Here is a 21,821-nt window from a genome sequence, read left to right on the forward strand (position 1 = left end):
TATTTAATTGACCCTTGTATTGACCAACTTTAACATGGTATTATCAACAATAATTACCATATTTTTCTATGTTTATATCTTTCGTCAAATGTTACTTCTACTCCGACTTACAACTGAGGCTCTTCTCTCTCAATGTTGGAGACATCTCTTCGTCATGAGTATCTTGTTCCAATTGCAAATACTTTGCTTTCGTAATCCAGCAAATGGACCACGGAAGTTTCCTCTTAGCTATATTGTTCAACATAATCCTCGAAAAGATCATAGTGTGGTTAGCCAACATAGACCATCTAACACTTAAAGGACCAAAAGTTGAACTAACTACTGACATAAGCTTGATTCTCGACCTAAGTGGGTGCGAGATATGAAAAGCCAATTAACAGCGGAAACAAGACACTCGTTTATGTAGCAATGCTCAACACCGACACTCTTTCGCCTACAACGACGTTGAAACACTCAAACAAGGCAGCAAACATCATCTTGTGTTACTCAAGTGATATGTTCTCATTCGATCTAGGATTCAATGGAATTTTGCTTTCTACACTAATGATTTCCCTCTTTGCAACACTCTGAATAAGGACTACATACCAGTCGAAGATCAAGTGCTCGGAGCCTCGAACATCAAGTAGTGTTAAGTGAGTTTTGTTTACTGTCCCTTGTTGACAACAATAACAGAGTATTTGTTCCTTATATATTTCAAAATAGAGTTTATGCACAATTCATTATAGGGGGGTGATTTTTGAATATGATGGTGTATTAAGACGTTATATATATACACTATGCATCTAAAAAGTTCACCTCTTTCGAAAGGGTGATCGGTCAAGTCTTTTAATCTGGAGAATATTTGTACAATTGTAATACATCAAACACGTAGTGTGGTGTGTGGTTTTAACAACTATTGCTAGTCACATTTGTTATTCAGGTTACCGTTGCTCGATTCGAGCAATGAGATGGGTGGATGTTATCATAATTTTCTTTCATAGAGTTGTAAAGACGAGTCACAAGATATGAATCACAATTCTGTTTATAAGATTTTAGATACCTAAGTGCAAACCTATAAATTAACGTCGTGTTTATATTCCAATTTCAAAATGTAAAAAATATTTAGTCTTTGGTCCAAGTTTTTTGAAGTTTTGATTTTTCGGTCTGGACCACCTATATATGTGTAAGAAAAACGACACTGTGAGCAATATAAACAAGTGAAACAAACACTTTTATATGTTTATTTTCTTTTGTATTATATTATTGCACAATTTAGATGTATGTTTGGTCAATAATGAATATAGACGAGTTTAAAATTTTCTTTAGTGTAACTTTGCATGTATAAACATCAATTTTACCACTTTGCTTTGTGATAGAAATAAAATGATAATAATAGTAATACTATAAATAAGATCTTATAATATATTTCATAATAATGAATTACAAAGTAATAATATAATAGTAATAATATATTTTATAAAAGATAAGATCTTGTAAATCAGATTAGTTCAAATCAGATCAGATAAGTTCATTTTCATTTTCTCATTGTATCTGATATTCTAAAACTGAGAATATTTATAGTACACCTGGGTGTACCATGCTCATGGTACACCCAAGACTATTTTTTCCAAATGAGCAAAATGAGCAAACGAGCAATTGAGCAAAATGAGCAAAATGAGCAAATGAGCAAATGAGTAAACATTTCTACTCATTTATAAAATGAGCAAACTTGAATGAGCACAAATTATGTAAATGAGCACTGCTCTAAACCACCACCACCATGAACAAACTACTTTATCTCTTCTCCTCCCACACCAATTATAATCTGCCATTAACAAACACCTCAACAATGGTGGTTGATTCTCTCTCCTCCACTTCATAATCTCACTCCGAACAACTAGCAAAAATAAATCAAAGAAAACGAGCAAAACAACAACAAACAAAACAAATGAGTAAAATGCAAAGTACTCATATCTGGGAATTGAAGTTTCAATTTCCAAGTTTTGATTTCGTGATTCCAGCGAGAAAGAAGAGTGACAAAGAAATGAGCGAGAAAGAAGATCGAATCTCCGGTGGAAATCTGCTTCGCAGGCGTTGAATTTCACAAAGCAAATGCTTTTCCAAAAGATGAAGGAAGATCCATCATCATTCCATGAAAGATGCTGAGGAAAGATGAACTTCTGTTGCTGCTAAGGAAGATGATGATAAGCCTCGAAAATTACGAGAATGCCACAGAAGTTTTGATTAATAACGAAAATACCCTTGGGTGTACCATGCTCATGGTACACCCGGGTGTACCTTGAGTGAACTCTCTAAAACTTGTTGCAACTTGTATTTCCTTTGTATTTTCTCATGTATGCAGGGGAGGGAATGGGGTTGCTCACTTACTAGCAAGACTAAGTAAGAATTTTAGTGAGATGAAGGTGTGGATGGAGGAGGTGCCTAATGAAGCACATATGGCTGTACTATCTGATGTTATGATATAATATCCAACTATGTTTTTTCCTGTAAAAAAAAAAAGTTCAGATCAGAAAATTTCAGGTGAACTAAACATAGCTTAATTCTGATCTTTATTAGTTTACCCATATTCCTTTTTGGGATGTTCTTTATTAATTTATCCATTTCTTTTGTTTTTATTTTTGAAATGAGACCACCAACTTTCCATCACGCATACATTCATTTTTAACATAAAATAATAGTTTTTTTTTCTATATTTCATAATATTGTTTTTCCGAAAACTTTGTGCAAGAAACTGGTAAACTGAGCATAGACAATTATGATCCCAAAAAATTGGATCATCAATTATTTTAATAATGATCTACAATTTTGGGCTTTTTAAACATTGGATTGTTTTTCTTAATGCCATTAAATTGTTGCCAACTCACTATACATAAGGCCTACCATGCTTTTACTATAATCCAACAATGATAAGATCATTGTAATAGATCATGATCTAGCTTGTAGATCATCCAACTGACTTACTCTAATAGACGAATAGTACTGGGCACGGCTCGAGCTCGTTTAACTTTGCATGGGCTCGAGCTCGGCTCGTGAGTTAGTTTAGGCTCGGCTCGTGAGCTCATTTAGGCGGTCGGCTCGAATTGAAGTAGGTGAGCTTGTTCACTCACCCATCATATGCTTTTGCTTTATAACTTGGTTTCCCTCTTAGTATTGCTAAGATTTCAATATGGGACTCCATGTTTTGTTTAAGATAAACAAACTCATTTTACATATGATTGTATAACTTGGAATCCCTCTTGTCATTTCAATGTGGGACTCCATGTTTTGTTAAAGAAAAAATTATCAAATATTTTAAGTACTAAATAATCAAATATTTAAAAATATACTTCATTCCCGATGAAGAAAATAAAGTATAGTTTTTGTTTTCCAACCAAGGAGATACAAAATTAAACTTTAAGTTAAAGTAAGGAGTAGTAGCTATTTATAAAGAAAAGAAGGTTGATTCTTGTTTTCTTAACCAATGTGGGACTTTAGTGCCTAGTGGAGTAGAAGTAAAGTTGGATCACAAATTAAAATATATAATTTGTAATCTAAATTAAAATATAAATTTGTATTAAATTTTTTTAATGTAAAATATTTTTTTAATATAATTTCTTTTTAGTATAAAATAATAATCGAGCTGTTCACAAGCTTTACGAGCCGAGCTTTGCCTAGCTCGGCTCGGCTCGTTTAAGTCTCGAGCCGAGCCCGAGTTCAAGTCAAGCCCGAGCTGCTCGCGAGCTTGTCAGGCTCATTATCACCAGGGAGTATACAACACCCTGCCCATTAAGTGCCCAACACTAAACTTTTTAAGATTTTGACGCTCGAATTGATCCTCGAAGCTCGTTCATACGGAATTGCACAACCTCTAGCTTCCCTCATTGATACGAAATTCTGACGCTCCAATCGAAGCTCGTTCCAGGTTTTCCCCCTTAGATGAATCTACTTGTTTGGTCGATATTATGTTACGATTTTTCATGCCAAATTTTATTTCTTGCTATTTTTAAGATCTAGTTCATGTAATTCTTCATGATTCCATGCGGTTGTTATTTTTTGCTTCATCAATCAACTTTTTTTTTATATCTATATCTAATGTTATTTCATGTTTTTAGGGATAATTTACATGTTATAAACTTATGATTCGAAATATTGGTATAATATCTTAATTCATGTTTGTTTCATGGAACCAAATGCTAAGAAGATGGGTGGGATAAAATCTGCAATTAGAAGGAGATGGTAGGTTGGGATTCAGGAGAGTGTCGGATTTTAACGAGACAACGTTGGCAAAGCACTGCTGGCGAATTATACATAACTCTCACCTGTTTAACCTGCTTTCTTCCTGAGTTCTTCAAGCCAGTTATTTCCCAAATTTGGACTTTATGCAGGCTAATGTAGGAAGTAGGCCGAGTAACATTTGGAGGAGTATTTGGGAATGCAGATGGGTTATAGACAAGGGCAGTAGATGCGTAGTTTGTGATGATGGGATGTCAATCAACCTATGGAATGATCCGTGGCTAGGATGCCCCCCCTTCTTTCCGTATTATTTCCCCTCGCCTGACAATCTGTAATGTCAATATGGTGGCCGATTTAATTGATCGAGATATCAACTCTTGGGATGAAAACATTGTTCGCTAGGTACTTTTGCCTTTTGAAGCAGATGACGTTCTGTCTATACCACTGAGGTCGTAAGCCCTAGAAGATGTTTTTTTTGGGTGTTACTCTGTCAAGACGGGATATCACTTCATCAATTTCTGCAGGAACCCTCAAAAGTAATATTCCAAGCTCTTCTAGTGTAGATTGTTGCTGGAAGAATGTGTGGGATTTACAAATACCACCAAAAGTTTGGGTCTTGGCGAATGTGTTGCGAAGCTCTTCCAACTTGTGTGGGGTTGCATAGGAGAATTGAATTTATTCCAGCAAGTTCTCCAAGGTGTGGGTTCGATGAAGAATCAGAGTATCATGCCATTGTGAAATGTCCTTTTGCAGTTAGTAGGGATGCTGCAGGTCTTATTTTTGTCTCTGATGGTGCTCATTTTGTGAATATAACTGATTGCTTTGCTGGGCTTATTAATACTAAAAGGCGAGACGACGCTGAATTCACTGTCATGATTGCGTGGATGATATGTTTTGAGAGGAACAAGGTGAGAGTGGGAAAGGAGCCTCGACTTCCCGTTAATGTAGCTGCTAATGCCAGAAGTATTTTAAATGCTTTTTTAGAGACCAAAGAGGTAAGAAGATAACTCTCACTGATGGTTAAAGAAGCGCAAATGGCTGCCTCATGGTGCCCTCCATTAAAAAGTATGGCAAAGGTTAATGCTGATGCTGCATTATTTGGTGAGTTGGGTGTAGGTGTGGGTATGGGGACTGTTCTACGTGACCATGAAGGTGTAGTTCTGTGGGCAGCTGCTTCTCAACTGAAGTGTATGTGGGATGTTGACATAGTAGAAGCTAAGGCGATTTTGCTTGGCTTGAAAATGGCTCTACAAAGTGGTGTGAGGTCGATTGTTATGGAGAGTGACAACCTAAAGATTATTAATAAGCTCAAGGCAAAGGAGAAAGATGGTAGCTACTTAGGGATTATTCTATGAGAAATACTCTGTTTTGTTTATTCTTTTGCTTCTGTTTTATTTTATCATGTCTTTAGGGAGGCTAATTAGGTGGCACATTTGATGGCTCACTTTAAATCCAATTGATTACTCTACTAGAGTTTGGGTTGGGTGTTGCCCATCAAGCCTTAATGATGTTATTTCTTCGGACTATTGTCTTGCGATGAATAAAAATTAGTGCCCTATTGGCTTTTATAAAAAAAATGCTAAGAATATCATGTTACAATTTATTGATGTGCTTATTTTCATGCGATTGTTCATTTGTTCTTGTTTGTTTCATCAAATCAATTTTTGAAGTGTTGTGATTGGAAATCTGGAAAGAATGACCTGTTATCCCTAGGCCCACGGCGGTCCCCTCTCCTGCCTGCTCTCTGATTATAAACCAGATCCAGATTTAATATTGTTGTTTCAGGAACCTTATATATGGATTTGAGCTTGAAACCATGTACTACTACTATTAACAGTATGGCTATGAGTAGGGATTTAAAGAGGTTGAAACCTTGTACCACTACTATCACCTTACAGCACAACGTTGATAGATTCACTAGTTTATCTGATGAATTGTTAATTCGTATATCGTCTTTGCTTCCTACCAAGATGCTGCTGCTGCTTGCTTTTTGACTAAGCGTATCTTTATCTATGTTTCCCTTTGGGCCTGATTACGACAGATACAAATTGACGTCTTGAAAATGGTTGCTAAACCAGCTGTAATTGCATTGTTTGATGTTGATGGCACACTTACTGCCCCCAGAAAGTGTTAGAACTAGAATTAGGGTTAAAAAGATGAATACAATGAACTACGAATCTTCTAGGCGTGTGTAGACACTTTCCCAAAAGTGATATTCCGACCCTATACGAAGCACGGGTTGCACGGAATTCAATTTCGAGATACAAAGAAGAACAACAAGAGTCACGCTCGTATGAATCTTGTCAAAATGAGAATAAGTTTTTTGTAATTTTGTTTGATGATCAAAATGTATCAAAAGACTTGAAAGAGAATGCTTTTTAGAGAGAAATATATTCTGAAATCTTCTATTCTTCATCAGTGGTACAAAACCACATTTATACACGTAAATAAGAAAACCGTCACAACCGCTCACACAGCACAAACACACGCGAAGGCAGTGGCCTGTCGCGAGCCGCGAGGCGAGCCGCGAAAGAGCTCGCGAGTCGCGAGCGAGCCTGTCGCGAGTCACGACAGGGGTCGCGAGTCGCGGCCAAGCTTCTGCCCATCCTGCCCATCCTCGTGTTTCTGGAGCTTGTCGCGAGCCATGATAATGGTGGCGAGTCGCGACGATGTTTCTGTCCAGTGGTGACGAGTTGCCACCAAGCTTCTCTGTTGTGAGCTACAACAATGGTGACGAGCATGTTGTGCGACAGTCCACTGCTTGTGCAGCATGCTTGGCTAAACCACCAAGCATAATATATATACATATATACATATACAATCTTCCTTCGCTTATTGTTTACTACACCATAAACAATTTACGTGTATAATTAACGTAACTTGAACAACGACACCATAACCAAGTTATTCAAGTTATACGTTACATGAACTCAATCAACCAAATACTCTAAATTATCCAACAATCCTCCCCCATTTAGAGTATTCTAAAAGATAATTAGCACTAAACATCATCAAACAAACATCTCATGCATAAATGAAAGTGTATAAAACTTGAACTTTCATATAGTAAAGTACACATTCCAAGTATCCGTATCCAATTGGTGTCGATAACGATTGAACCAATTTCAATACATAATGGAAACCCGAAGATACAATACACACAAGATAATATTACTTAAACTCATTATAAACCGACACATAAAGCCTTGTGTCCATATCTATTCATAAGTGTATCAAAGCTATGCCCCAATAGCTCCTTGAAGCGGCTAAACTTCACACTTACATAGGTAGATCTCTAAAATACATGCTACTGTGAAAAGCATAACAAGAGACCTATTAAGTTATACAACCTCCTTATACAACACAGTTATAGAACTATAAACTTAGGATGAATAAAAGTTCTACAATCATCTAAATGAAGAAATTAATCTTATTGAACTTAAGACCCAACGTCATATTGGGCGTTAAGTTAAGATTCCCTCATTCGTGATTCTCGAGGGGCTCCAATCCTAAACCGATTGCCATCCTCTTTACATTATCTCTAGCCAAGGCCTTTGTAAAACAATCCGCTAGATTATACGTTGTACGTACATAGTCAACAGTGATTACACTATCCTTGATAAGTCCTTGGATGTAGCTATGCCGCACACCAATATGTCTTGACTTACCATTATAGACTTGACTATATGCTCTTGCCAAAGCAGCATCGTTATCACAATGAATCGCTAGGGCGATATCGGTTTTGGCAACAAAGGAATCTCAATCATGAGATTCTTCAACCACTCCGCCTCTTTGCTTGCGGAAGATAAAGCAATGAATTCCGAAGTCATGGAGGAATCCGCTATGCAAGTTTGTTTCTTGGAAGCCCAAGATATAGCACCTCCCCCAAGTAGAAATACCCATCCACTTGTAGAAGAATGATCCTCTTTATTAGAGATCCAACTTGCATCCGAATACCCTTCTAAAACCGAAGGATATCCACTGTAGGATAAACCATAGTCCTTGGTTTTTCCTAAATACCTTAACACACGACGAATAGCTTGCCAATGTTGTATACTAGGATTACTAGTATACCTACTGAGTTTGCCTACCGCAAATGCGATATCCGGCCTAGTACTCGTCATTGCATACATCAAACATCCAATCACCCTTGAATACTCAAGTTGAGATACAGCACTACCTACATTAGGTAGTAATTTCTCACTAGGGTCCATTGGAGTTGACACAAAAGAGCAACCACTAACATCGAATTTCTTAAGAACCTTTTCGATGTAGTGAGATTGAGACAAACTCAATTTACCTTTGCTTCTTTTAATTCTAATTCCTAGAATGACATCCGCCTCCCCCAAATCTTTCATTGAGAACTTAGACGATAGAAAAGATTTAGTCCACTCAACTTGGGATAAATCAGTTCCAAAAATTAGCATGTCATCTACATATAAGCAAATCATCACACCATGACCATTGTCATCAAATTTGCTATATACACATTTATCTGAATTGTTCAATTTGAATCCATTAGACAACACTACCTCATCAAATTTTTGATGCCATTGCTTAGGTGCTTGTTTTAGCCCATACAAAGATCTAATTAGTTTGCAAACTTTTGTTCTTGACCTTTGACAACAAACCAACCGGTTGTCTCATGTAAACCTCCTCATCTAATTCTCCATACAAGAACGCAGTCTTGACATCCATTTGATGGATCACAAGATTATGAATTGCTGCAAGGGCAATCAATAATCTTATAGTGGAGATTCGAGCTACAGGTGCATATGTATCGAAATAATCGATACCCGGCTTTTGAGAAAAGCCTTGTGCCACTAACCGGGCTTTGAACTTGTCAATAGTTCCATCGATTTTCATTTTCTTCTTGAAAATCCATTTGCACCCTATTGGTTTACATTTAGGAGGTAGTCCGCTAAAACCCATGTGTTATTCCCCATGATTGAGTCCATTTCATCATCAATAGCTTCTTCCAAAATGAAGCATCTTGAGATTGCATGGCCTCATCATATGTTAAAGGATCCCCTTCCACATTATAGACATATGGAAATTTAGTTAAAACACTATCTCTTGATCCTTCAACCAAATATACATGAAAATCCGGGCCAAAAGATTTCTCTTTCCTAACCCGTTTACTTCTCCTTGGTTGAGTTGATGTAGATGCAACATTTTCATCTAGAATTTGTTCATCTAACTCATGATCATCATTTTGATCAATCTTGAATTTCGGTACTTGGAGTTATATCCTTTGGTCTAGGAACCGATGAATATCTATTTTCATCAAAAATTGCATCCCTTGACTCCACAATAGTGTGAACTGACCAAAAGTCTATAACATAGAACCTATAGGATTTGCTATGAAAGCATATCCTATAAAGATGCATTCAACTCCTCTTTCACCTAACTTTTTACGTTTAGGTTCCGGCACTTTCACTATTGCCCTACATCCCCAAACTCTAATGTAACTTAGATTTGGTTTTCTTTTGTACCATAATTCATAAGGGGTTACTTTGTTCTTTTTCATAGGAACACGATTAAGATGTAACAAGCGGTTAAAACCGCTTCACCCCAAAAACCATCACTCAAACCCGAGTAGGATAACATAGAATTTACCATTTCTTGTAAAGTTCTATTCTTTCTTTCCGCTACACCATTTTGTTGTGGTGTATAAGCCGCGGTTGTTTCATGTATAATTCCTAAAGCTTGGAAATAACTAGGATTATGAAATTCACCACCTCTATCGGTTCTAAACCGTTTAACCTTGTCACTTAGTTGCAATTCTACTTCATTTTTATAGATCTCAAATTTTTCTAGGGCTTCATCTTTAGTAGACAATAGATATACATAACAAAATCGTGAATGATCATCAATAAATGTTACTATATATTTTTTGTTTCCTAAAGAAGGTGTACTATGAAAATCACAAAGATCACTATGTACCAAATCAAGCAATTTAGTATCTCTTTCCACATTATTAGGGAAAGAACACCTAGTTATTTTGGTAAGCATGCATGTTCTACACTTCTCAATACTTGGATCAAAAGCAGGAATTAAATCATCCTTAGCCATAGAATATAATTTTCTATAATTAACATGACCAAGTCTTAAATGCCAAAGAGAAGAATTATCATTAATAACACACACATTGTTAACTAAAGCATTTGAAATGCTGAGTTTAAACATACCATTACATAAATAACCAAGTCCAACAAACAAACCACCCTTAGATAATATAAATTTGTCCGACTCAAAGACCATTTTAAAACCTATTCGATTCAAGATAGCTCCTGACACTAGATTACGCCTAAGTTCCGGAGCAAATACAACATCTCTTAACACTAGAGATTTGCCGGAACTAAAGACCAACTCTACTTGTCCTATACCAAGAACTTGAGCTGTAGAGTCATTCCCCATGTATAGAACTTCTCCATTGTCCACCTCCTTGAAGGTTTTGAATGAAGACCGCTCCTTGCACACATGCCTTGAAGCTCCTGAATCGATTACCATGAACAATCATCCTGTACACAAAAGATTTCAGAAATCATACACATATAATTCAAACTTGAATTACATGAAAGTTGTGTACAAGTACCTTGTTTGGCTTGGGATTGGCTAGACTCGCCTTTCCCTCCACCTTGCTCATTCTTTTTGTTCATTTTCCTCTTCCATAGGAAGCAATCCTTTTTGAAGTGTCCGGGCTTGCCACACTCCCAACAACCACGTTGTTGAACACCTCCACCATTCTTAGGCTTCTTAAAGTTGTTGCCTTTGGTGAAATTATTAGCCCTCTTCTTAGGATTTGAGTCTTTGAACTTTCCATCCTCCACCATGTTAAGGTAGAAGAATTAGGATTTACCTCCTTTTGTCCATCTTGAACCCGAATGCCCTCTTCAATCCGAAGATGAGCACCCAATTGTTCCACATTTATATCATCTTTCCTATGTTTAAGAGTATTTCTAACATCCTTCCAACTTGGTGGTAATTTGTCTATTATTGAAGATACAATAAAAGTTTCATCCATACTAATATTGTGTTGTTTAAAACTTCCTAAAATCCTTTGAATTTCATGGAATTGTTCCATCACAGGCCTTGTTTCATTCATCTTAAAGTTATTGAAATTACTAACTAAGAACTTCTTACTAGATGCATCTTCGGCCATGTACTTTGACTCAAGGTCATCCCAAAGCATTTTAGCGGATTCATAAAATTGATAAACATCAAATAAAGTGTCAGACATACCGTTTAAAATGTGACCACGACATATATAATCGTCATTCTCCCACTTGTTCCTTCTCCTTGAGGCCTCCAAAGTTTCTCTTCCACAAACTCGGGTTTTGGAGTACTCAAAACATATGCCACCGAAAGAGAAGTGAGAAGAAAATGCATCTTCTTTTGCCATCTACGGAATCCCACACCCTCAAACTTTTCAAGTTTCTGAAAATTCGAAGTCATTTCACGTACCGTAGCCATCTTCAAGAAATATCACTTTTGGATTGTTAGAACTAGAATTAGGGTTAAAAAGATGAATACAATGAACTACGAATCTTCTAGGCGTGTGTAGACACTTTCCCAAAAGTGATATTCCGACCCTATACGAAGCACGGGTTGCACGGAATTCAATTTCGAGATACAAAGAAGAACAACAAGAGTCACGCTCGTATGAATCTTGTCAAAATGAGAATAAGTTTTTGTAATTTTGTTTTGATGATCAAAATGTATCAAAAGACTTGAAAGAGAATGCTTTTTAGAGAGAAATATATTCTGAAATCTTCTATTCTTCATCAGTGGTACAAAACCACATTTATACACGTAAATAAGAAAACCGTCACAACCGCTCACACAGCACAAACACACGCGAAGGCAGTGGCCTGTCGCGAGCCGCGAAAGAGCTCGCGAGTCGCGAGCGAGCCTGTCGCGAGTCACGACAGGGGTCGCGAGTCGCGGCCAAGCTTCTGCCCATCCTGCCCATCCTCGTGTTTCTGGAGCTTGTCGCGAGCCATGATAATGGTGGCGAGTCGCGACGATGATTCTGTCCAGTGGTGACGAGTTGCCACCAAGCTTCTCTGTTGTGAGCTACAACAATGGTGACGAGCATGTTGTGCGACAGTCCACTGCTTGTGCAGCATGCTTGGCTAAACCACCAAGCATAATATATATACATATATAACATATACAATCTTCCTTCGCTTATTGTTTACTACACCATAAACAATTTACGTGTATAATTAACGTAACTTGAACAACGACACCATAACCAAGTTATTCAAGTTATACGTTACATGAACTCAATCAACCAAATACTCTAAATTATCCAACAGAAAGGTGGTTTTTTCTTTTTGCTTGTAGAAGTTTTATTTTATTTATAGACAATGTATTTGTTGTTACCATATTTTAGTCATGTACTGTTATACAGAAAGTGAGGAGTTTTCCTTCAATTTGTCTTTAGGCTCCGTTTGGTAGGGCGTAAAACATTTTCCCGGAAAACTGTTTTCCTCTAGTTTCAGTTTTACATTGTTTGGTTGGCAAAAGAGTGTAAAACCATTTTCCCTTGGGGTAAAATTACTCTACCAAGGATGGAAAATCATTTTCCTTTCAAAATGAAGGGAAAACTATTTTCCTTCTCTCTCTTGTACACTCCTATCACTACCTCCTTACTTTCCCTTTCATTTTCCTTTCATTTCATCATTTTTTTTTACATCGAACCAAACAACGGAAAACTAATTTTGGAATTGTGTTTTCCATTGTAAATTGTTTTCCATGAAAATCATTTTACACTGAAAATATTTTACGCCCTACCAAACTGAGCCTTAATGTATTCTCAAAATTTTAAGTTTTACATATTTTTATTAATAGATGGTTAGAGGTATATATGATAAAGTTGTGTATTGGCAAACGTGAAATGCAAAATGAAAAACTTTAAAACAAGCAGAAGATTTTTAATGAGTACAAAATTATCTCTCAAAAATAGCTTCTGAAAATATAATTTTGGACTTGCCTGGTAGAATTAAACTTGTTTAATGAAAATTTTCTCTAATATCACATTTGATTGGCAGGAGTTAACAGCTGAGATGCAGAATTTCATGAAAGAATTGCGCAAGGTATGCTCTTGATTGTTTGTTTTCCTAACTTTTGCTTGCATATAAAGTGTACAACATCTCTTGGGAGTTTCTTTGTATGACATTTGTTGAGATATCATGGGATATTTTTTTTTGTCATTTTCTGAATATTGTTTATATTTTTAATCCAATAAGCCAAAATAATGCTTGGATGCTTTTCTTTCCACTATCATATGTACTGGTTCCTGTTCCACCTACACCACTTTGCTCCATAGTAGGAGAAAACTGCAAACAGTCATACTTTGATAAAGCTAATACACATCTCTCAAACTTGAAGAGGTTTCATTTTTAAACAAGGATTTAACGCAAAATCTATAGTTATAATCAAATTACACTCACCCTGTTACTTAATCTTTCCTTAAGACCTTTCTCCGTTAGATGCCTCTAACAAAGTCATGAAGAGAATTTGAACCAGTACTGCATGACCCTTCATTACTATAAACTGGAATAAGAAACAAATTGGAGGTTGGATATTCGAGTCCTGAGACATTGTTAGTAGCATCACTAAACACTTCTAAAAGTTAAGCAATTTCTCAAGTTGAAATTAACCATGGATAATAAATCAATAAGCATATTCTCGATCCTCCAAAGCACGTCTTGAAAATACCTCTTTGAACTTGATTGCACAAACTAGCACTTCATAAATCGAGTTCCATTGAGTCTTGCATTCGAGATCCAAACTTGTCTTCATTAGGTTGAATTATCGAAGGTTTAACAAAATATTAAAGTCACGAATGATATCGTGAACATTCTTGTAGTCGAGAATTAGAGCTTTTAATCCAGGTTGAATGCTGAAGCTATCTTGAGGAGAGATAGAGAGAGGAGGGTTGGAGACTCAGGGGCAAAACAGCTGTATGAAATTGAAAGATTATAGGGGGTTTGGGACTTGTGTGCTTTTCCCACTTTCGCATTTCAAAGTTGAAACCATATGTTGTTCTTTCTAGCTTCCTCATTTTTTTTTTTTGTTTTCGAAGTAGAGTTACCAATTACCAACTTACGTTTCAAAAATTTTAGAACAATAAAAATTTGTAAATTGGTATTTGGATATGTATAAAAAAAATTATTGAGCGGCTTACAAGGTTATTGATTTAGTTGGAGCTTGCTCGCTCGATTTATGATAGCCTCTAGTCAAGCTTTGGGCTAGTTTTTCTTCCACGAAGTTTATTTCGAAAATCAAAAATCCTTATGAAGTAATTCTAAATATTAAGCTGTGTTTTGTTAAGAAGTGAATTATCCCCTTAATTACTAATTCTATAGCACCATAGCCTGTTTTGCGTGTGTCTATGGTTTGATGTGGAACCTGGAACAAAGTAGAACAATTTCGGGTTTAGTATGTGCTGGTATTCCCCATACCAGCTTCACCATTGTTCTCGATTTATTTTCTCAATCATGCATATGTGTTAAGCGTGTGGTTGTTAGAATGTCAAGTTTTTTTTTTTTTGATAAAAAGAATCACTTCCTTTATAAATGTGAGTTTGGTGATGCTAACCAGCATCTTTTATGTTAGGAAAGTAAGTTCTGTTGCGATTTTGCCTCTTCCAGTTCAAGCATATATAATTGGAACTGTGAAGTAACATCGATTCTAGACCCCTTCCCTTAAAAAGACAAGTAGTGAAGAAAAGAAAGCTCTTGTAGGTTGTTGTAATTTTAATCAAGCAGTAAGTAAATGTGAAGAAATCAGAGAAATTTCATTTTATAGATTTCTAATTACAGGTTGTTCCTATTGGTGTTGTTGGTGGATCTGACCTAATTAAGATATCAGAGCAACTTGGTAAGACAGGTCTGCTTCTCGAGGCCTTCTTTCTGTCATCTATAATGGCTGCTCTGCAAATAAGTAGTATATTGTTGATTTATATGTTGAATTTGGTATCAGTTCTCCTTATTAACCTTGTAACATTAAAAAGGATATGGCAAATTTTGGGTTAATCTCACAGACGATTGCTGGAAACTATTGTGTTGCCTTCGTTCTTGTACGACTTCAATATCTTTGTTTTGATGGTGTAGTTATTGGTGACTATGATTATGTTTTTGCGGAGAATGGACTTGTTGCTTATAAAGAAGGTGCAGAGATTGGCATCATGGTAACGTCTATAATTCATGTGTGATTTTGTATTCACTGATTAAAATATGGCAGTGGCATTGAAAATTATATTGAAATTGTTCCTCATTTTTGTTTTCGCAACAGTTTGCAAGAAATGCATAGTTGGAAGGAGCAAACTCTTTCTCTATTTTTGGAACAAATAAAAGTTTATTTGGTGGAATCTGCAGCTCTTGGACCTACATAGTTTGTTCATAGTACTCCCTTCGTCCCATAATATAGTGCCTACTTCATTTTTGGTGGGTCAAACTTTAAAATCTTTGACCAAATATTCTCATTTGTATATATAAAAAAACATATACATGTGGGATCTTGTTAGATTCCTCTCAATGTGTAGTTTCATAATATCAACTTTTCATATTTTTATTAATACGGAATTGAAGATATTAAAGGTCAAAGTTACGTCTTGGAGACAGTGTAAAAAAGAAACAAGCACTATATTATGGGACAGAGGGAGTACTATAGTGAACTTGCTTTATTAGTTTGAATATCAATCGAATAAGGACTCCATAGATAACTCTAATTTTATTGTAGTTTCCTTGTTAATTACATTAACTACAAGATTGGCAGAGTTAAAATTTTCTAATGAAAATACTAACATCTTTTGTAGAAATATATGCTCTTTTAATTTTTATTAGTTTAATAGTTAAAGTTGGAGAATGGGTATCATACAAAAAGACTGAATACAATAAGCTTTAATATTGACTGCAACATAATTGTAGTTATTGTAATGAAAGAATTCCACACCCTGATTTCTTACTAAGTTAAATCGAAGCATTCATTTTTTTTATATAAGAAAATCTAAGCATTCATTTGATGGAGTAATCAACTCAACTTTTTCAATTGGAGAAAAACATAATTATATATTATATAAAAAAATTGTTTTAAAGATATTTTCACGTTTAAGACCGCATTCAACATTGTCTATTACAACTAATGGTATAGGTTTTTGTTTGTTGTGATGGCTACAATTGTTATGTAACTACTATTACCTCCGTTTCCTAAATAACCAAGGCAAAAGTGAAAAAGTAGGAGAGAGATGAGAGGAATTATGAGAAGTGGGGAGTAAGAACTAAGAAGTATAAGAAGTAAATAAAAAATAGAGAGAGAAAAATGGGGTAGGCCGTAGGTGGGAGGGTTTTAAGTAGTTTAATTTATTTGGTGAGGGACCTCATGGGGGGACAAAAAGTGGGAGAATAATTGTTGGACATTTTACCTTATATAGATAAAGTAACAGTGTAATCATTAAAAAGGAACAACCTGAAAAGGTAAGTGTATAGATTATAAAGAAACGGAGGTAGTATTTAACTACCCTTGTATATGGTTAGTAATCTCAAGTACCCCACCCCCCACCCCACGCACATACATAGGGTGAGGCTCTCTATGGTGTGGATCCTTTTATGTTATGGACCTTACACCTGCCGTTGTTTATGTAAATCAAATGGTAGAGATTGTGCCTGATGACTAAAAAATCGCTACTTCAGGTAGCAATTTAGTTTGTATTACGCCTCGGTCTTGACCTTTGATTTACATGGTCCAACTATTGCTTTTACTGTTCGCACCATAAGGCATAAGGTGTATTCTCACAAAAACATATAAGTATTGACTATTCGATTCACTTCACAAGTTTTTTTGGTGACGCTTGCCAATACAATATATTATCAATATATTCTCAAAGCAAAAATTATAGAATAGATTTTAAGAATACACATTAACACATTGTGACGAATCTAACAACGTTCTGCATGTATCTGCTTTTTCTTGAGTATATATCACAAAAGATAGTCAAATTAGAGTGTGAATAGCTCCAAAGTCAAATAGTGTCAACCAAAAAGAAATGGAGGATGTATCTTTCCTTATCATATGTATATAATATATTATATATCTATATGTAGGTTCCTTTCAAGTATACAAAAGAAGTGGTGTTTGCCATTTAAGAGATGTCATATGTCATATATATAGTTAGTCAGTTAGTAAGTTAGATAACAGGTTTATTAGAGATGTAAGGGTTTCATAGATAAGGCTTCTTTTTAGAGTGGATATTATGTTAAAAATAGCAGTATTACATAGTTTGTATGTTTTGACTGTATGATGTTGCAGAGCTTGAAGAATCATCTTGGAGAAGAGAAACTCAAGGTAAGGGTTTACTAAACTTCTGAAGGATTTAATTCTTTAGATAGAATACATTTTCTACTTGAGTGAGATCATATAGGGTTTCAAGGTTGGGCATTGTAATATTGTGAATGCTTGATGATAGGGTTAACTAAAAGAAGGCCATCATTAATTGCCTTAAATTTTGAAACTTAAGTCATATGAGGGTGCCTCAATTAGTCGTGAATAGTAGTAGGACTCCTTGAAATTTAGATAAGCTTTAATGTCATGGTGTGTGCATCATTTGCTTAAGTAGTTTGATTGGTTTTGCAATTTGTTGTTTTAGGAGTTAATCAATTTTACACTCAAGTACATTGCAGACCTGGATATTCCTATCAAAAGGTATGTGTGGATGTGTATGAATCTTTATTAATATCTGTTTATGTTTTTGTAAGAGCTCAATTAGTTTGTAGTATGTAGTATGTACTGCTTTCACCAACGAATTTGTGCAGGGGAACATTTGTTGAGTTTCGAAATGGGATGCTTAATGTTAAGAAATTGTAGCCAAGAAGAAAGAGATGAGTTTGAAAAGTATGATAAGGTATATACTTGCTTTTCCTATACATTTAATCTCATATATTAGTAAGGTCATTAGCTTCTAATAGGTAGTTTTTGTGGAAATCAATTCACTTCTTATATAGGTCCACAAGATACGTGCAACTATGGTGTCTTTGTTGCGGGAGAAATTTGGTCACTTTGACCTGACATTTTCAATAGGAGGACAAATAAGCTTTGATGTAAGTAACTGTGAGACCTTTAAATGTTGTAAGTACTTGCGAATACAAATTCTCATTTTGTTCTTGCAATTTATAGGTTTTTCCTCGTGGTTGGGATAAGACCTACTGTTTACGGTACCTCGATGCATTCAATGAGATTCACTTTTTTGGTGACAAAACTTTTGAGGTGACATGTATTCTTCATCTCATATATGTTTTTTTGATCTTAAATGCTTCTACTTTTCTGATGCCTGAGTTAAGAATCAATTTCTATTTCTTTATCAAGTTGTGCTGTGTATCAGTCTACTCTTGATGCACATTTTGTTTATTCTCACTTGCTTCACACAATAATGTTGAGTTTTTGGCATATCATATAATTACTTTTTATCTAGTTTTGTTTTAGTTAAGTTTTAGATTATCTGCTTATCTCAATTTGGAGCAATGGTAATGAAAATCTTCCCTCCTTTTTTCATCTCAACTTGGTCAGGAGCCTCTTTAGAGCCATAGGATGTTGATGTTGATATAGTGTGTCACATGCGGACCCCATTGTTGACCAAGGAGTCACGCTTCACGCACTTAGGTTTACCTTAAAGATGGTTATGCAACACCTAGAGCCCCTGTACTCGTGTAAGTGTATTTTTATCTTTGCTACAAGCTTTTGCCCAAACAAGACCCCAGCATTCCGGACACTCAGTAATAAAATGCTTCAATTGTCCGTTGGTTTCTGTAATTGAAAACAGACTTGTTTTAAGACATGGAAGATAATATTAGTGTTGCTTGAAGAGTCGAAGGAATTTATGGAATGCTTTGATATGGATTTGGTCTCCTATGTAGGCAAGCCTATTATAGAAGAAGTACCTTTTTTAAGGAGTTAGGGGAAAATAAGCTAAGCGGCCTCATTTTTGTCCTCACATTTGCTCTTCTTTTTTGATAAGCTCACATTTGCTCTTCACAAATAAGTTATATACAACTATATCCTAACTGTAGATAGCTCTAAAATAAATCAAACCTAATGTCTCTAGATAATTTTATGGATGTTTTTACACAGATCATTTAATTTCCTGGATGTTTCTAAAACAAATCAAACCTGATGTCTCTAGATAATTTCTCGGATGTTTCTACACAAATATCATTCAATTTCCTCGATATTTCTACACAAATATCATTCATTATATTCCTTTTGGTAATTCTTCTAATATCCTCAACAAGCCAATCCACTAAACTCCTAGAAGACGCTTTCTTAAGTATCTCCTTGAAAGTTTTCATATTCAATAATCTGATAGTATATGTAAATTCTCTGTAATGCCCCTAAAGACAGAATTTTTCTACTTCCCATCCCTCTCAATAAGCCAAGTACAACTTTATTGTACACCCGGGTGTACCATGAGCATGGTGCACCCAAGATTTTTTTTGCTCATTACTTATTTGAAACCTCCAAATGAGCAAAATTCACACAATAAGGAGAGTTTCGAAAGAGCAAATGAGAAAAAAAAAAGCCTTGGGTGTACCATGCACATGCATAAGCCAGTATTGAAACCTTTTACGTTTGGTTTTTGCTTTTGGAGCCCTAAAAGAGAAATACCCTTTTCTTTTGGTGGGGGGTGCTTGCAAGAGACAAGTATTTGGTCTAACACCAAGTTGTTATCTAAGAGTCCGGAGTTGACCCATGAATAAGGAAGAAAATCATGACTAATTCATCAAGATCTATATTTTAGCCCTTTATTACACCTTCCATTAGTAAATATGATCTACTTCTTGGACTACAGTGCCTTACTAAAATTACGTAGGTCGATTTTTGAACTTTCAGAAGCTGACAAGTGTAACCTGTTCTTGGATAATTTATTTGGTTCAAATTTTCCAATGTATGTGAGGTGCAAAATAATTAAATGCAGAATTGTGTTAGTTCTGATGGTCTTCAACTCTATGTTTTTGGTATTGGAGTATAATGACCTTTAGTGTTCAGGATTTAATCTTAACTTCCAAGAATTTAGACAGTAAATGGGACATATGCAGCTGATAACACTGTTCTGTTTAATTGTGAAAGTGGCTGTTTCAGCAGTCCATGGATATCTAATCTTGTAATATTCCTTCCCTCTGTCTCATAATATATTATTAGTTTCTCATTTTTTATGTTGTTTAACGAATAAGGAACATATCATGATTTGTGTTCAATGAAGTAGTGGGTTTTCCTTTTTTATTTTAAACAAAAGAATGACATTACTTAAAAGTTTTTGGTAAAATGTGCTGATTATTGCAACCAATAAAATATACTTAAGCGAACAAAAACAAACAATAGAATTAAAACAAAGTAAATAATTGAAGTAGAACGATTTGAAATAAAAACTTCTTTGTGGGTCGGAACTTTATATCTTATTTTCTGCGGTGTTATGTGTCCCAACATATTTTTTCTATAACTAGCTTTTGGGTTTCCTTGTTGCAGGGTGGAAATGATCATGAAATTTTTGCATCAGAGAAGACCTTAGGTCATACAGGTAAGCTATCGTTTAGATTTGTTGATGGTCATCCAGATCTCAGTCCATCTCTTCATGTTCTGTTACTACTCACATATTCTTCTTCTGCAAACAACCGTTTATCAGCTGTCCATGAAACACCTTGTCAATTAAAAATGTGCTCAGTGCTCCTTTTTTGGCAATAAAATGAACTTGTCTCTCATTTAGTGACACTTCTGCGATGAAGCAGTGTACAGATATTTTTCTTACCAAGACAGATTGAGACGTCTGCTTTCCTGTTACACATTGTGTGGTGACTGTTGACACTGGTCCTTTAAGACAAGATTATACACCAGATTTATACTAAATGAAATCAAACAAGGGAAGTATTCCTACAATCCTACTCGCCAAACTCTGTAATTTGTATACCTAAATTTGGTTTTTCATGTAGTAGGAAGAGGGGAATATTTTCTGGTGATTGACATTTTACGGCCCGTTTGGTTAGTGGTTATAAATAGTGGTAATGGTAATGAAATTTAGTGTAAATTTGTAAAGATTTTCACATGTCCATAACCATGGGAATGAAACTTTATCACAAAACATGGGTGTTCCTTTATAAATTTTCATTACCACCTAATACCACCTTCCCAAGTGGTAATGGATAGTAATGAAATTTTAGGAAGAAAATGGATATTTTGTGATTAAATAGCATTACCATTGGTAATGATATTGGATTTCTAGTATAAATTTACACTATAATGCATTACCATTCCCACCATTTATAACCTCTTACCAAACAGGCCGGGTTCATGTAATCATTCACATTTACATTGTAATTTTAAGTTGCTAAAGGAACAAAGGAGCACACTTTTTTTTTTCCTTTATATCAGTACTGTTTCTATAGCATTTCAACTATTCAGATTTGTTGCAGTGTTTATGGAATTTGTAGTATCCTAGTGGGGTTTTGCCTTGTGGTTAGGGAAAGGAACAAACGTTATTGGTGAGCTCAATCTTTAGATCAGTTCATGGTTATGGGAACAAAAAAGTTCATCCTGCTGACGACATTAAATTT

The 21,821-nt window shown here is 35.4% G+C and overlaps 1 protein-coding gene and 1 long non-coding RNA gene across 2 annotated transcripts; both read left to right on the forward strand.

The window, feature by feature from the left end:
- The first annotated feature begins 3,757 nt into the window (after window positions 1-3,757).
- Window positions 3,758-4,700, forward strand: LOC125499346 (uncharacterized). The gene is made up of 2 exons (XR_007276158.2): window positions 3,758-3,901; window positions 4,181-4,700. It is a non-coding gene; the product is annotated as an uncharacterized LOC125499346 (long non-coding RNA).
- A 546-nt stretch (window positions 4,701-5,246) lies between these two features.
- Window positions 5,247-21,664, forward strand: LOC104899817 (phosphomannomutase). Its single transcript, XM_057390881.1, is given in 11 exon segments — window positions 5,247-5,525; window positions 13,272-13,316; window positions 15,048-15,114; window positions 15,339-15,415; window positions 17,533-17,568; window positions 17,870-17,925; window positions 18,036-18,074; window positions 18,076-18,124; window positions 18,225-18,320; window positions 18,397-18,486; window positions 20,740-21,664. Coding segments are annotated over 11 exon segments (1,050 nt in total). The 3' UTR covers window positions 20,956-21,664.
- The last annotated feature ends 157 nt before the right edge of the window (window positions 21,665-21,821 follow it).

This window comes from Beta vulgaris, chromosome 7, assembly GCF_026745355.1.
Source record: "Beta vulgaris subsp. vulgaris cultivar EL10 chromosome 7, EL10.2, whole genome shotgun sequence".
Lineage (NCBI taxonomy): Eukaryota > Viridiplantae > Streptophyta > Magnoliopsida > Caryophyllales > Amaranthaceae > Beta > Beta vulgaris.